The following is a 17,240-nucleotide window of genomic DNA, read 5'->3' on the forward strand; positions in this document are numbered from 1 at the left end:
TGAGAAATTAATTTATAATGCTGTTTGCAAAGATTCCAGTATGGATATCTGTAGTGGGTATCTTGGTTTGTTCTGCCTCACCCCTTTAATTTTATCAGGTGCCTTTCTGTATAGAACCATTAGAAGTGTTTAAAGCAAATGTAAATGTTCCCAGTGATTTGTAATTAAATACATTGTTTTCCAGCATTGTTACTTAAATGTATGTTGTTCTTGGGTGTTTTTTGTTGTTGTTCGTTTCGGGTGGTATTGCAAGTGCCTGATGGAAAAGAATTAAAGGAGTTGGATATGAAGTATTAAAGGAATGTCTGTATTCTACCTAACTTCACTCTCTTAAGTGAACTTCCTCTCTAAGTAGCAGTGTCGGATTCAGTAGTATTAACATGATGTTGTCTCTTGTAGGATAATCATGGGTCAAACCGGAAAAAAATCTGAGAAGGGACCAATTTGTTGGCGAAAACGTGTAAAATCAGAATATATGAGACTGAGGCAGCTCAAGAGGTTCCGACGTGCAGATGAAGTAAAAGTATGTCATCTTTTGCTTCTATTGCTTAAAAAAAGATTAAAAATTAATTTTTTTTTTTCTTATGAGTTGTCCTACAGTTAACACCTGCAATAACAATTTCATGAGTCTATTAAAATACTGAAAACTTGTCTTAACTCTGTAACCTTATAAACAGGTGTGAAACATTTATATGTGGTTGAAACAGGCATGCTAAGTATCGGAAGAGGCTGTGGAAAACAAGTATGGCAACTTCTTTAGCCACATACTCTTTCTAATTCCATTTAAAATTTAATTCTGTGTTAAACCCCGGAGTCTGTAATCATAACACAGCCTGAGTCAAAGAAAGAGATAATGAACTGTATTGAGCCTCTCTGATACTTAAAGTTTGGCTAGTTGAGTTTTGAGCCCCTCTCCTTTTTTTTTTTTTTTTGTTACTCTGTATGATTTTGGGTTTTTAAATGTTAGAATGCCCTAATATCCTAACAGGCAAATTTAGAGTCTTTGATTTATTTGTAATGTTTATAATTGTGATTAATTTTTAGAGTATGTTTAATTCTAACCGCCAGAAGATACTGGAAAGAACTGAGATCTTAAATCAAGAATGGAAACAACGTAGGATACAGCCGGTTCACATCATGACTTCTGTGAGCTCATTGCGCGGGACCAGGGAGGTTGGTTAACATGTGTTGTGGTAATTCCACTTACAAGGTTGCTAGCACGTTTTTGTTTTATTACTGGAAAGTTCACTGTTCATGTATCTATATTTTTTTCCTTCCCCTCCCCCAGCATGACATGACTTGGCAGCTAAATATTTTTTGTATGAGTCTCTTAACTTATTTATTATCTACTTTGATCACGTGGCTTCTGGAAAGCAGTACATGTGTAGCTGGCTACCTAGCTTTGAATGGCACACAAATTGAAACTTCTTTATTTCTGGTAATACTTGGATCATACCTCAGCAATCTTTAATCAAACTGGTTTGTCTTACTAATAGTGGGAGTTTAACCTTGTTCCTGTTGGAATGGACTCCTGGTGGTACAGATGAGTTGTTACTTTGGTTCTTACTGAGTTAAAGCACATGAAAGCTCTGAACATGCCCACTTGACAGAGTATTCTTTATAGTAAAGTCTTTTAACCACAGAGTTCAAAGGGTCTCAGTTGAGTTGATGCACCCTTGTGTTGCACAAGCTGACTGGATGCTAAATTTGTGAAAAACATGTACATGATTGTGATGCAATTTAACTACTGAAGCTGGCTTTCATTTTGATAGCTTGAACAGTGCCTTAAGCCTACTCCAACCTTCTGCATTCACACCAGGTTAATTTGTCTCTCAGTTGCTCTTTAGGCACTTCTCCAAACTAAGCCAGTTTGAAGATGTTTCATGTGTAATAATCTGAAAAACTAGCTCTCTTCAGTAGGATGAGAATGAAAAGACTTTACTGTGAATAGGTTTAAAAAACCAAACCACTTTCTTTTTAAAGAAACTTGTCAGGTTTTCCTTTTTAGTAAAATTTCAGTGGGTAGCTAGGGGCACGTATGTCACAAAGTGCGTTCATGTGCACGCGTGTTCAAATGCAAAAAGGCAACGACCTTTGCTTCAGTGTTTTCTTTTAGCTGTGACTGAATATGCAATTACTCTGTGCAGTTCTATACCTATTATATGGCACTGTAGGATCCGAAGTTCTGATAACAATTGACACTGGTACACACCCTATTTTCACTTTTTTTCTTAGTAAAATATCATGATCATGCCTCACCATTCCAATTCATCATCTGTTTTTGTTTTTTTTTTTTTTTTTTAAAGCTTGGATTCACTAATCTTTTATGTAGTTTTTCCTTCCTGTGCTAAGTACTGCATTCAAATCCAGTCACTGTCTCATGAATCAGAACTCTAATGCTCGATTTAAGATTGCCATAATTTATAGTGAGAAAAGTGAGACAAAGAAATGGTGGGAGTTTTAAAGGATTACTTTAAAATCCTTTTTGCTGAAGATGCTAAATTTCTTCAGAGTTACATAGGGTCCTGGCTCGAAGTTTAGTAACTGACCTGATGGAAAGGTTTTCGATAGAGCCTTCATGTGTTTGGTGAAGACTGCAGGGCTGGTGACATAGGTTTTTTCTAACAATTAGTCCAATCAACATCAGCCAGAGACCGTAACATGTCCTGTGCTAGCCTAATAAACATTGAGCCGAGTGTCATACCAAAACATCAGGGCAACATAACTGAGACCTAGTACCAAACACTTTGAGTCATTTTGACCTAGCTCATCAGCCTGAGAATTCTAGTTCCAAATATAAAAGTAATTAAATTTTTTTACTTTTGTATTTTTCTTTAAAAATACATAAAAAATATGCTAGATGGCTGTTAGCTAGAAAATTAAACATTAACCTGAAATGGGAATAAAGCACTAGCGTAGGACAGTGCTTGAGTATAGATTATACACAGCAGAAATCTAATTTCATTTGCTACAGATTAAAATAAATAAATCTGGCTTGTGTCATTCTACTGGAGTACTGTCTCTGTATACTGTTTGTTACATTACTTTGTGTATTTCTTTAGAAATGTGAAGCTCTGTTCATCTTTCCCTTCTGGAAAGGAGAAAGATCTTTTGTCTCCACTTCCTTTTTTCCTTTCAGGTAGTTATGATAGCTGTTCTAAACTTTGTTTTACTTACCTCCAAATCCTTTTTGTACTCTTGCTAGCATTGTATGTTCCTGTCTGCTTTTGTTTGTAACTTTTTTCAGAGTTCTTCATACCGCTGTCCGAGTATTTGAGAAAAGTTGATTTGTGTCTGTTACTGTTGAATAGATGCAAGAATAACCTGAACATTGTTTGTATTGCTATAGCATAAGTACTTTTCAGAGGCTACATGAACCTCTGAATATTGGAAAAAGAAGGGGAGAAAAAAAAAGGTGCTGTACCTGAAAAAGTCATTGACACGCCTGGAGTTGCATTTTAAGAGTTAACTTTTGTTTTTCCATTGTAAACCATGAGCATAATCAAAAGCTTGAAGATAGGATAAACAGTCAATAATGGGGAAACACAGCAGGAATGAACAAGACCTGTAGAAGATCTGTTTACATAAATTGTCCTGCTGGCATTAATGTAACATTTTATTTAATTTTTTTAACATACGTAATACATGATTTCTGCAGTGTATTGATCTGAAGCTATGGGAATTCAGTTGTGTCTCTGATGGCTTGAATAAATACTCAAACATCAGTTTAGTAGCAACAGGTGCTAAATTTGCTTTGAGATACCAAACATAGCATGTATTGTAGGTTGAACAGTCTGAGTAAAATACTATCATAGCCAGTTAAGTGAAAAAAAAAAAACATGATCCATTAGGTATTGACATAAAAATAATTCTGCCTTTTTATTCCTGTTAAGCCTGTTATGCCCTAAAAATCTGATGCATTTTTCAAAGGCTGATACGGCTAATTTTGACAAGCACTTTGAATCTTGTACACTGTAGAGTGTTCTTCTGTGATTATTTCTTTTTGTTTCTGATGTTGCTATGTAAGTGTAACTTCAACCTCTTATTTCAGTGCTCTGTTACCAGTGACATAGATTTTCCAAAACAAGTGATCCCACTGAAGACTCTCAATGCTGTTGCTTCTGTGCCTATTATGTATTCTTGGTCTCCCCTTCAACAGAATTTTATGGTAAGTTTCAAACAGAGCTTGGAAGAGAAGTGTATGGAGAAAAGTGGGGCTTTAATTTTAGGGGGGAAAAAAAAAAAAAGGCAAAAAAACCCCTGTTTCCAGTTACCTTCCCTATGCTTTTTGTATTGGTATTAAGGCACTAGTAATCACAAATCATCTCTGTCTAATCAAATTTAAACAAAAGTAACTTTTCAAACTAAAACTCTACCCTCAGTGAACCTAAGTATCTGTAAACCTTAATGTAAAGAGACCATAGGTTTATTTAATAACGGTGACTCATTGAATTGCATGGCATTTAAGACATGTAGATTTATTTAAAAGCATATAATTAGTGTAATGAGAGAGTTTTTCTAAAGGAAAACGTTACATAAAGCAAGTAAGTCTCTACGTAAGACAACCAACCATCGTACCTGTAGGAGAATATAGAATAAAGAGAATTTAACCCTGAAATCGTTTATCCACATAGTTGCAACACAAGAATGACCATTGAGTATAGTCTTTTCTTCTGATTACTTAACTGTATGCAGAAGCTATAAAGTTAGATTTCTGATGTGTGTATTTGCTTTATTTGTAAACTTTCACTTACTAGAAACCTTTGTCAAGTTATTTTGTATCTGATCATGTTTGCTGAATGATTGTTATGCTAATAATTATAGCAAAGTGATTTAAATAACCAATTTCATCAGTATATGTACAGTGTTTGTCCACACATTTTACTACTTGCTTTAAGTTCATCAGTGTTTGGATATTTTTCACTGCTGCAGAATCCTGATCAGCAGGAAAATTTACGTTTCTTTTTTTTTCTTAACAAGAGAAGGTTCTTCTGTAGTATTTGAAGGTAAAGTGGAGTACTGAAGTATGTAAATTCTACTGATAAAACATAGGTATATTAATGCATTTAGTCTATCTGCACACAAAAATACCAACCAGACAGTGGAGTTGAGATTTAATTATTATACTTCTGTGCTTGCTGTTCAGACAAATTGAGTTTAAAGTCTTTTTGTATCATATTTCCTTTGGGAGAGCAATGAAGTGATGGCTTCCATTGCACATTACTAAGAGAACCAAGGCAGAATAAATTTATCAAATGCAGGTTGCACAAAGCTGGGTAGCTTACTGTGTTTCTGTAGTGGAAACATCCTACTAACCTTTGTGTTAAGAGCTTGAGCCAGTCAGCACTAGTGCAAAAAATTGTTAAACAAAGACGAAGAGTTTTTGTAATCTGTTATTAATGGTAAATGTCCTAAAGTTTTGAAGCTAGTTAGTTGAATGTAATAGCTATGAATTTGTAGATTGTGAAGATAGCAATGCAGAAATAGTCAATTGAAAATGCAATTTAAAATTGTTTGATTGTAATTATTGTTACTAGGTAGAGGATGAAACTGTTTTACATAACATTCCATATATGGGAGATGAAGTGCTTGACCAGGATGGTACATTTATTGAAGAACTGATTAAGAATTATGATGGGAAAGTGCATGGAGACAGAGGTGAGCCCAAACACTCAGGTATACTAATCGCTTCTTCCTACATAAATAATTGTTGTTAGTGTTGCTTGTTAAGGCCTGATGATTGTTACAGTAGTATCTTTAGAATCCCTACATTGTTGAAACATTAGGTATAGTAGATTTCCTTATTTAAGGAAAATTTGAGGAAATTTAGCATTTTTATAACACTGAAAAGTATTGTAGCAGTATGGAGAATTTAAGAACATTAACTTTTTCCTTAGACCATACAGTGGTTCATCATAATGCTTAGGTACACCTAGAAATTCTTGGTCTTTTTAATTTCATGCTCAGAGCTTTGGACTATTCAAGGACCACTTCTTCTAAGTTCAAGATCAGAGCATCCTAATGGGTAGAAAACCAAGAAAATGAGGCAGAAGATCCACGTGGTTAAACAGGAGACTGCTGGGTAAACTCAAGTGGAAGAAGAGAATCTATAGGTCATGGAAGGAGGGGATGGCCACTTGGGAGGAATATCAGACTGTTGCATCCCTACATGCTCTGACAACTAGGAAAGCTAAGGCCTTCTCGGATTAAACCTTGTAAGGGAGGTCAAGGATAACAGAAAGGGCTTCTTTAAATACAATGCAGACAAAATTAACACTAGAGGAAATGTAGGCTCTCTGCTCAATGAGGTGGGTGCCTTGGTGACAGAGGATACTAAGGCGGTGGAGTTACTGAATGGCTTCTTTGTCTCTGTCTATATTGCTAGAGACTGTCCTCAGGAGCCCCAGACCCCTGAGGCCCCAGAGGAAGTCGAGATATATGAGGAGTTTGCCTTGGTTGATGAGGACTGGGTTAGGGATCAGTAAAGCAGTCTGGACATCCATAAATCCATAGGTCCAGATGGGATGCACCCATGGGTGCTGAGGGAGCTGGCAGAAGTTATTGCTAAGCCACTCTCCATCATATTTGATAAGTGGTGGGAAAGAGGACTGGTGTGCCTGAGGACTGGAGGAAAGCAAATGTCACTCCAGCCTTCAAAAAAGGCAAGAAGGAGGGCCTGGGTTGCTACAAACCCGTCAGCCTCACCTCCATCCCTGGAAAGGTTATGGAACAACTTATCCTTGGCGCAGTCTCTAGGCACATTAAGGATAAGAGGATCATTAGGGGCAGTCAAACAAGGGGAAGTCATGTTTGACCAACCTGATAGCCTTCTATAAAGACATAACCAGCTGGATAGATGATCGTAGGTCAGTGGATATGGTTTAAGCATGGTAAAGCATTTGACATCACCTCCTACAGCATCCTTGTGGCTGAACTGAGGAAGCGTGGCCTGGATGATTGAGTAGTGAGGTGGATTATGAGCTGGTTGAAGGAGAGAAGTCAGAGAGTTCTGGTCAGTAGGACAGAGTCTAGCTGGAGGCCTGTATCTAGTGGAGTCCCTCAGGGCTCCAGTACTATTCAATATATTCATGAACAACCTGGATGAGGGTTTGCTGATGACACAAAACTGGGAGGAGTGGCTGACACACTGGAAGGCTGTGCTGCCGTTCGTTGAGATCTGGACAGGCTGGAGAGTTGGACAGGGAGAAATATAATAAGGACAAGTGTAGTCTTGCATCTGGGGAAGAACAACCCTCAGGTACCAGTATAGGTTGGGAACAGACCTCTTGGAGAGCAGCATGGAAGAAAAGGGAGCTGGGGGTCTTGGTGGACAGCAGGATGACCATGAGCTGGCAATGTGCCCTCATGGCCAAGAAGGCCAATGGCATCCTGGAGTGTATTAGAAGGGGTGTGGTTAATAGATCAAGAGAGGTTCTCCTCCCCCTCTAGCATGCCCTGGTGAGATCACATCTGGAATATTGTGTCCAGTTCTGGGCCTCTCAGTTCAAGAAGGACATGGAACTACTTGAAAAAGTTCAGCATGGGGCCACCAAGATGATTAAGGGAGTGGAACAACTTTCTTATAAGGAAAAAAGTCTGAGGGAGCTGGGTAAAGGTTTCTCTGACTACTTTGGTTCCCCCTTCATAAAAACATTACCCACCCCCCTCAACCCAAATGAGGAATTGTTTCTTAAAGCTTATTAAATTCCTGTTCATGCTGGAGTGACTGAAAGAACTGTATTTTTGAGTACGTTGTGTGCCTCTCATGAAGGCTAAGCCTTCAGTTCAATAGTAAATGCTACTCAGTCCTGTACTTGTCTTGTTAATATCTTCAGGCTAGCTGATGCCTTTATATTTCCTGAGGAATGTGAAATATTTCATGGGCTTTTGCCTTTGGATATTTCTACATGTTTACTGATCACTGAAATCCTTGTCAGGAACTGGTTATGTCAAAATGCTGATATTATTAATAAATGTCTTCTGTTATTGATTTGATTCTATTATTAAATTTGTCTACCTTTGAAATTAACCTTGTTTCACCATCTTGAGTCCCAAGTTCATGATGGCAATATTGGTTATTATGGGTGCTTCAAAACAGTATATCTAAAGTAGAAATAAGGTTTTTAGTCTCCCAATAACTAGTATTCTTGTATGACTGCAATTAAATATAAATTCTGTGGGGATCTGTAATTCAGAGACATTCCTATCTGAATTGTAAACTAATAATTACACTTTTAGGAGAGAAATTAATACCAACCTGTGTGTGTATGTCAACAGTTCTTTTTAAAACATCCAAATGGAAATACCTGCCTGATTTCATTATCTGTACAGGAATAAAACTAGTAGCTTCCTTCAAGTTAGTTTGTCATCCAGTCCCAGTCCATGTTCAAAAGGATAAGTTCTACAGTTCCCACACAGTTCATGGTTATTTTTTGAAAACTAATAGCAGTGTATGTTAACACTAACTAGTTTTCCTTCTGCAGGAATGACTTATTGTCTATCTGTGCTGTCCTCTGAATTTCACAGCAGAATATAAGCTAATCAGCAGATATATGCAGCATTATACCATTTAGTATTCTCTTGATACTTTTTTTTGTATATAACTATCTTTTTTTATCACCTTGCTAGTCAGTAGGGTCTGTATTGGGGAAGTGGATGCTACTGAACTACCATCCAAAAATCTCTCTGTAGATTCCTTAGCCGCTCAAGGATAGCTTCATAGACTCTGCATGCGTTGCCAGGCTGGCTTAACCCAGGCATGTTGGAATTGTGATTCTGGCATAATTTCTTTTAAATAGTCTAGCTAGTATTTTTTTTTTTTATCTTCCAAGGAAAGGAGACTGATTTTATCCCTTCTGGTATGAAGCACAGGGAGTTGAGGGGGGCCATAATTCAATAAGTTGCCTTTTCCCCTTCCTAGTTGCCAGTCTAAAAAATAAATACTAAATATTTTTAACTCTTCCCAGTTCATACATTGAAACTGAGAGGGTAAAAAATGCTTTTTGTAAGTTGCAGAAGTTGTCTTAATTCATTCAAGAATAGAGAGAATTAAAAATACTTCATATGTGTCTCGTGCTTTTCTGTTCACTCCTAATTTTGCTGAATTTCAGAATGTGGATTTATCAATGACGAAATATTTGTTGAGCTGGTCAATGCACTTGGCCAATATAGTGATGATGAAGATGATGATGATGGAGATGACAATCCTGATGAAAGAGATGACAAGCAAAAAGATCGGGAAGGTAATAGGATGGGTATGTCTGCAGACTTTAAAAATAAAACCAAAAACCCCCTTTTATTTCATCACTAAAAAAATTGTTCAAACACTTCTACTCGATAGCTTTCAGGTCTAAAGTAACATCATTTTCTCCATCGTTTCCTTTGCAATTTATTTCAGAAGTTGTACAGAGAATACTACAAAAAGAGCTTTTACCAATTTTTGTTTATCTGCATACTGAAACAATCAAATGCACCAAATATCAGACAGGTATCTTGTCTAATAAATGCTTTGGTATCCCTCAGAAAATGAAATACCATTAGTCTAAAGGAAGCAGAGATCTGAATTGCCATCTCCATCTGGTGGTGAGATAATAGTTTCTCCAAATTTTACTAGCGAGAGTTCTCTAAGCAGGAAAGATCACTTAATGCAGTTTGTCTAATTTAGAATTAAAATACTTGGCTTTTTTCTTTTCTTTGTTGTTATTAGGGTTGTGGTGAGGTTCCCCTTTCTCTGAACACCATATTGAATTAGCAGAACAGCAGATATATGTTTTTGTTTTCCAAATTTTTTGTTTCCTTGCCAGAGAAAGAAAGCCACCCACCTCGGAGATTTCCTTCTGACAAGATATTTGAAGCCATTTCCTCAATGTTTCCGGACAAGGGAACAGCAGAAGAATTGAAAGAGAAGTAAGAAAGTATTTCTTAGGATATATTGCTGTGTTGCACTTCTGCAAAGTGATACTTGAAGGGAATTGGTGATTCCCACCAAGTCAAACAATACAGCGGTGTTTATTAGCCTTCCTTTCTAACTATTGAAAAGTGGGTTCTTGCATGTGTTAATCACCTGTTAATTTTTGAGGTGATAAAATAAAAGCTTCTGGTTTGGTTGGTTGGTTGGTTTTTTACCCCCTAACAAAGACTCCTTTTTGGAGTTAGTAATACTGAGTAATATATATGAAGAGAAAAATAGAAAATAAATGCATTCTTTCCTGGTCAATTTATGTTTGCATTAATGAGCATTATATCACTAGCAGATTGATCTTTCATGCTGGCACTTAATTTCTTTTTTAATTTATCACTGAAAATGCAGAATGGTACTGGAATCAAACATACTTATTTATTCAGTATAATAAAATTAAAAAGAAATATGTGTATTTTTCTTTTAAGATACAAAGAACTAACTGAGCAGCAGCTTCCTGGAGCTCTTCCTCCTGAGTGCACACCAAACATAGATGGACCAAATGCTAAATCTGTTCAGAGGGAGCAAAGCCTGCACTCTTTTCACACACTCTTCTGTAGGCGCTGTTTTAAATATGATTGCTTCTTACATCGTAAGTACCGTTACAATGCACTTGTGTATCTCTCATTCTATTGTTAAGCTTTATGAAAACAACTTGTCCATATTGACATCATTTTTCAGTGAAAACTATGTTCTGAAAAAAGTGAATGCACCTGTTTGTGGTAGTGTTTTTTATCTTTTTGCATTCAGGGGTTCATATAGAATTCTTGGCTTAGACCAACCTGTAACATTGCTTCTCTTTTTATAGTCTTCAAGAAAATGACATTGTTTTCTTCTACTGTTTCTGTGTTAGACTTTTTCTTGGTTTGTGCATGGAGAATGGAATGTATTTTTTCATAAAAGTACCTGGTTATTCATCAGATTTCAATTTCTCTCACAGAGAGAATGAATATCCATGAAGAGTTTTATCTTTTATTCGCTCACATTACTTTCCAGCCACTTTACTTGTACCTGATGATTTGCAGAAGAATTGATTCAGACAGTTGAGTTTTACAATTTATGATGACCTTTCCACTAAATGACTTTCATTTTGTCCCATTCTTTTGGGGAAAAGATTTAACAAGAATTGTTAGCAACAATAGTAGTTTTCATTTGCAATGTGTGACGAATAATAGAGATTCTGAAGTGGTACTTGAGACAGTTCTTTCTCTGAATCTTGACATAAAAAAAAAGGGGAACATAACAGTTGAATATGAATCCTTTTTGAATTGTGGTTGGATACGATGATGCTCTCTGTTTTAAATTTTCTCTTTTGACTTAACTGTTCATTTGCATGTCCCACTGTGAGTGTGCATGCATGTTCATTTGGAAAGCTTTGTGCTTTTTCAGCAGCTCCTCATTCACCACACATGCAATCTGCCTGTATTTCACACTGAAGGCTTTACACAACACTGCTGCTTTTTAGTATCCTTTAGTTGCCTTTCAGTTTGAGGAGGAACTGGAGTTGCTCGCAGGTAGTGGAGGAGGCTTTTCCTCTTTCTAGTTTCTTTAGTATTTATGGCTTTTGGATTTAAGTGTGTAAGAGCAGTAAGTTTCTGGAGCTGTAGCTGCCTTACCCATCCAGTTTTAATCTGGCACGTTCTGTGAAGCTGTAGGCTTTGTTTAGAAGTATCTTAATTGCTTGGGTGACTCATTCCAAGAAGTGCTGTGTGCAACCTTGGTTTGTAGGACAGGGAAGTGAAGCTGTGTGCTTGGTACATCTTGGCAAATCCATTTGCTTGGCAGTGGTTTTATGAGTTCTTGACACTCAGTAGTCTAGCAGGGAGATCGAATGCTAGTCTGGTTTTACTTCTTCAAAATAATTCTGGTTTTTAAGTCAACAAGAAAGTGTTGCCCATACATAGTGAAAACAAAGTTTTTTCCAGTAGCACCCCAGGAAATTTTAGGTACTTCTGCAGCATTGGTTTCAGGACGTTTTTCTCATCAATTTTATAAACTTGTAGGAGTTTTGCAGGAAAGATATGGGCTCCTTTAAAATACACACACATTTGATTACTTAGTTTATGTAGATATGCCTTTCAAAGTTACTTTTGCAGATTGTTAGAAGTAGAACTGAAAGGTATCCACTACTCTGGGGTGCCTGGTATTACCAGCCTACAGTTTTGGGACACCAACTGTGTGAGGCTTCTGTTCTTTTAGTGCTGTGAAGGACAGGTTCATATCATTGTTTATTTTTGACCTGTTATTAAGTGCCAGATTCAGCCAAGTACAGAGTCACATCAGTGACTGGCTGAAGGACCTCAGCTCTAACACTCACAGCATCCTTTAAGCTGAAAGCATTGTGCCCCCTTTCTCTCTGTTGATAACCTTCAGATGAAAGACACTGTGCTTATGCTAAAAGAATGCCCAAGTTCTTATTGTTGGTGAACTTTGATAAGTCCCTTAAGTCAGTGTCCTTTCCAAAGTGGTGTGTATCCTAGGCTTTATTTTAAACTGTGCCTTATACTTAAAGGCCCAAACTAATCTCTTCAGGTTTCCAAGGCCATAACAGAAAGAAGGAAGAGGCATTCAAGACATACCTCTGTGTCAAGATGGAACGTGAAAGTGCCAGCTATAGTGCTCTTCATGACAGCTTATGCAGCACATGCATTTTTACTGATGATAATATATTTAGTACTTGATCTTTGAAAGATATCTCTTGAAACTTGATCTATACGTTCATTATGTAGCCTCCAGCTGGTCACTGAATGTAGTAAATTGATGCTTCCATCACCATTGCCTGAAGACATACACAAATCCCACCTCTACAACAACTAGCCACTGCTTTGGATGCATTGCTTCCTTCTGCTTTTGTCTGTAGTAACAAGAAAGAAAGAGGACTGTGTTCTGTCTGTGTCTGCTTGTCTGTCTAGAGCTAGGAAGTTCTCTCTTAAAAACTGAGTTAGTTGTATGACCTCTTTAGTTTCTGTGAAGTTTTAAGTCTATTGGTCAAAATCCACCAGGTTCATTGCTGGGAATAAGTAACTCATCAAAAAACCACAAAAAACCTACTCTGGTTATTGGAAGGCTGCACTAGCAATTTTCAATGTCTCTGCAACTATTTATCAATTTAACTTTTTTTTTTTTAAAGTTGATTACATTTCTACTGGCACCCTAATCAGTTACCCCTACGTTCTACTACATGCAATTGCCAAACACGACAGGATGCTGTCCTAGCTTCTGCAGATAACATTTTTGATGAATTACTTAGCTAACATGGTGGGCTACAGTGATCAGATTTGTACTTTGTAAGGTGCAAATCTCTGGAGAAGGCATAGAGAATGAAAAAAAAATACAGGAATTCTATTAGACCTGGTTTTGAATTTTGCAATTCTCCCCCTCTTAGATTCAGTTTTTGCTAAGATTAGCTTTATTTTGTGGAGTTTCAAATCTTTGTTCTAGAGCATTTTAGTTAACTATTGGAAAAGTTATCATTAGATTTTTAATGTGTCAAGTCCCCTTGACGACCTGGCAATCCCTTTATGTGCAGGTGATGACATTACTGAAAAAACTTGTGTACCGACTTCATTTGCTGACAAGGAATTATGCCTAAATGTCTGGACTAACAGAATTTAGAAGAAGGAAAAATATCAGGTAGGGAGAATTTCCCGAATAGCTTGACTGTGAAGCAAATGTACATTTCAGGCTAAACTGTTGCCTGTGTACTTTCACATTATGAAAAACATGAGAATTGAGCCCATCGGGGATTAGGCAGGGTATTAATCTTAAAGATAGAAAACATGCTCAGTGAAGCAGTTTTAGAATTACACTCTTAAGGAAATCACTGGAGAAATACAGAGTTCAGTTATTTAGGAAATTCTGCAGAGTTGTCTTTGACTTTTGGAAGAAAACCCCAAACTATTGACATTTGCAAGATTCATAATACAGCTATACAAACAGTTTTATTTTTGTCCTGGGTCCTTTCTTTGTTACAAGCTTCCCAAAAATCCCTCACAACAATGGTGGTAGATTCTGACTATAGCTATCAGTGCTAGACTATGTCGGGTGTTTTTGAAATAGAATCATATCTTGTTTTACACTAATCTTAAGTATCACACATAGTGTATTTTTAAGGTCTTGTCAGTTTAAAAAGTCAAACATTGATTTGTTTCACTGCATTACAAACTGAACATGTGTCTAAATGAAAAACATTTTTTTAAAAAAAGTAAACACTGATTTTAGGAATTCGCACAAACGAACAAGATGCTTGCATCTGCAAGTGACATAAAGAATAATTCTGTTTTCTGCACATTCCAGCAGTCTGATATGGATCATATCAGATGAAATTGTAAATGTTTTGCTGTTCTTTGGCATTGGTGCAGAATTATTTTCCTTGTGATATGAAGAAAGGGTAAAAGTTACGTGAAAAAAATCCTGAATGAATGAAATAGTATACTCTGAAAATTTGAAGATGAAGTGTTGAAAAATGCGAGATTTTCCCCTCCACTTTTGGGTGGGGGCCTCCCATCATCCCATTGTTTCTTAAAAGCTGGAAAAAGTTGGAATTTTGTCTTAACCTGGAAGGTTACTTTGTCATTTAACATATTTTACCTACAGAATGTATGAACACTTCAACGATATGATTCTATGAAATGTGAAACATCTAAGACGTGACATACATAAAAGCTTTAAGCAGGAATGTGTGGGAAGAAAGAGTGCTATTAGCAACAATATGCATAAATTATATACTTGCCTGTAAATAATTTTTACATATCAATATGTCCATATGTGGAAAATTGAAGCTTTTTTGTGTTTCCAAATTTATAAAGTGTAATATATTTCTCTGGAGAAAGTTATGCAAGTTTTAATGTGTGATACTTTTATCTATATCTTAAGAAAGCCTGAGGTTCCCATGTGCTGCTGTCATTCATACAGGCATAATAACATTATAGAATCTATGATTTAATTTCCAGCACACCTTCCTTCCCCTATGGGAGGGAAGGATGAAGTGATGGTTCCAAGATGGAGTGGTTTCATCAGAGAAGCTCTCAAGAAGTGCTCACCACAACTGGTCTTCCTTTCCACTGGTGCCAAAACAAGTGGAGCTCTGCTGCAAACCAGATCACTGAAATGAGTTTTGTTTTTTAACAACTTTGTGTGTGAAGATACTTGAGCTTTGCCCACATTCCTTAAAAGGGAAGGAAGTGCATTTTAGAAGTTCAGTCTTGAAAAAGCATAGTGGACTGTTATAAAGAGAATCCTCTTGCACAATCTAGAAATAAGATGAGTAGCAAAGCCTATGATGATGGCTTATTGAATGAAGGAGGAGGAGGATGTGCGTGGTGTTGGTACGGAACAGCCCTTATGGATAGATAAGGGTAAGAGGGGAAGGATTTCTTCTCTCAGTTTGAACACTAGTGGTTTTTATTCACTGTGTGTTGAGAAATTGAACTGTAAGTTACAGTTGCCTAACTGCAACTATGGTAAAACTGCAGCATGAGTGCTTTTACAGTGCTTGGCAGTCATGCATTTTCAAGTTGGGTATCTTTTGTAGGCCTTCATGGAGCATTAGGAAACAGACATGTAGCACTGAGTAGGGTTTTTTGGTTGTTCTGTTGGTTTTTGTTTTTAAACTTAAGTGCGTTCTCTGTTTTGTTTGGTACGTTGGCACATTTAGGGGGAAGAGTGTTTATTGGTGTCTGTTGGTGTCTACTAAACCAAAAGAATTCATTCCTTGAACATGGAGGATTTTTTTTAAAAAGAGAACTTGTAGGAAACTAAAGGTGGTATTTCAAAAAGCTCCTAATATAATATTTAGAACATGAACATACTCTTTCTGGCAAGAGTCTAGCTGTGGATGTTCCAGTGTTCAGTTAAGTGTGGTTTATGGGAAATTAGGTCTCTGAAAACATTTTACAGGGACTATGGTAGGGCAGGTAGAAATGAGCTCTGGAAAAGGGAATGGGCTACACAGAGCCCATCAGACTCATGAACAGGCACTCCTCTACAAGTTGAGACATGACTGTGGCTGCTGTGATCTGTAGTGACTGTGTGACGCTAACGTTTTTTTACCCTGCAGCTGGGATATAGGAACCGAACTCTCATCCCATCAGTTTTGTGGGAGTGCTGATAAACTAACAGAGTAAAAGTGCTTATGCTTCTCACTAATGATCAGCCCTCTCTTCACTAACCAAATGAGAAGTAGGTCCATCACCTTTCCAAAGTGTGTGGGTTGGATTTTTTGACAAGATAGAAATTGAATTCCTGAATACTATGGATTGCATGCATTAATAAGAGAAGACCTGAATAATTCTGTTTAACATGGCTATGGAAGTAAAGTCTGTTCAGTTTGTTGGCAAGGAAGATAGAGCAAGTCTTCCTTGATACGTGAAACAAATGTGATGACTGTCTTCACTGATGTCAGTGGGTATATGTGACATAGCCATGTGCTGTCTCTGTGTGTTTAAGTGGTAAGTTGAATGTCACTAGATGGGGTTTATTTTGTGGGAGTTTTCCATTTCTTACGATTTTCATTCTGGTTTCAGTGAAGTCTTGGTAAACCTTGTGTTTTGGATACTGTTTGAGGTTAGATATTTGATGTGCTTTGTTTTTTTATATTGACTTATAAATGTGCTGTTTCCATTCAACAGCATTCCACGCAACTCCTAATACTTACAAACGGAAGAATACGGAAACAGCTTTAGATAATAAGCCTTGTGGACCGCACTGTTACCAACATCTGGTAAGATAACTTCATACCTTAGAATTATTAGAGTGCTAGTGCTAGCTGAAGTACAGCACATGCTGGAGCTATGATAGTGCATTTAATTGTGGGCCACTTGCAGTTAACTGTGTTATCTTCAGTTTATGTGAAAGGACTTCACTTTCATTTGATTATTTGAAGTTTAGTTGGGAATAATTTTTAGCTCTATTAGATGTATCCTGAGATATCTCTAGGAAAGAAAGATTGTTATACCACAACTAAAAAAATTTTTAGTTTGCTGAACGTGGATTCCATCGAGTATTTGTGCTTGTAAGAAACAACAGGATGGAAATTAAGGAAATATCCTTAGTAATGTGACTTCAAATGTCTCTCAGACTTCCTCTAAATTTTTCAGTATGAGAAGCCATCTAATTTTCCAATCTAAAAACTTGGTATGCGTTGTCATGCCCCTTTGCACTAGAAAGCAATTAATGCATTTTAAAAAACGCAGAATGCATATTGTTTAAGTGCCATATGCAAGAAGAGTTCTATTTTGAAGGGTATTTGCTGTGGGAAATTCTTATTTTTGCTGTCATCTAG

At 36.9% G+C, this 17,240-nt stretch overlaps 1 protein-coding gene across 5 annotated transcripts in view; it reads left to right on the plus strand.

The window, feature by feature from the left end:
- Window positions 1-399: 399 nt before the first annotated feature.
- The window catches only part of EZH2 (enhancer of zeste 2 polycomb repressive complex 2 subunit), a gene marked incomplete at its 5' end in the record, with an annotated part of 28,937 nt that continues 12,096 nt past the window's right edge, over window positions 400-17,240 (plus strand). For 2 of the 5 annotated variants that reach the window (XM_084280284.1, XM_084280286.1), the window contains 8 exons: window positions 407-523; window positions 1,045-1,146; window positions 4,052-4,168; window positions 5,538-5,658; window positions 9,111-9,254; window positions 9,804-9,906; window positions 10,387-10,550; window positions 16,588-16,679. In XM_084280284.1, coding sequence (XP_084136410.1) covers window positions 407-523; window positions 1,045-1,146; window positions 4,052-4,168; window positions 5,538-5,658; window positions 9,111-9,254; window positions 9,804-9,906; window positions 10,387-10,550; window positions 16,588-16,679 — 960 coding nt within the window. Of the gene's footprint in view, window positions 524-1,044; window positions 1,174-4,051; window positions 4,169-5,537; window positions 5,659-9,110; window positions 9,255-9,803; window positions 9,907-10,386; window positions 10,560-16,587; window positions 16,680-17,240 lie in introns of all 5 variants that reach the window. The other 3 variants (XM_084280282.1, XM_084280283.1, XM_084280285.1) reach the window with 3 other exon arrangements.

The sequence above is a fragment of the Gallinula chloropus genome, assembly GCF_964237585.1.
Source record: "Gallinula chloropus genome assembly, chromosome: 2".
NCBI lineage: Eukaryota > Metazoa > Chordata > Aves > Gruiformes > Rallidae > Gallinula > Gallinula chloropus.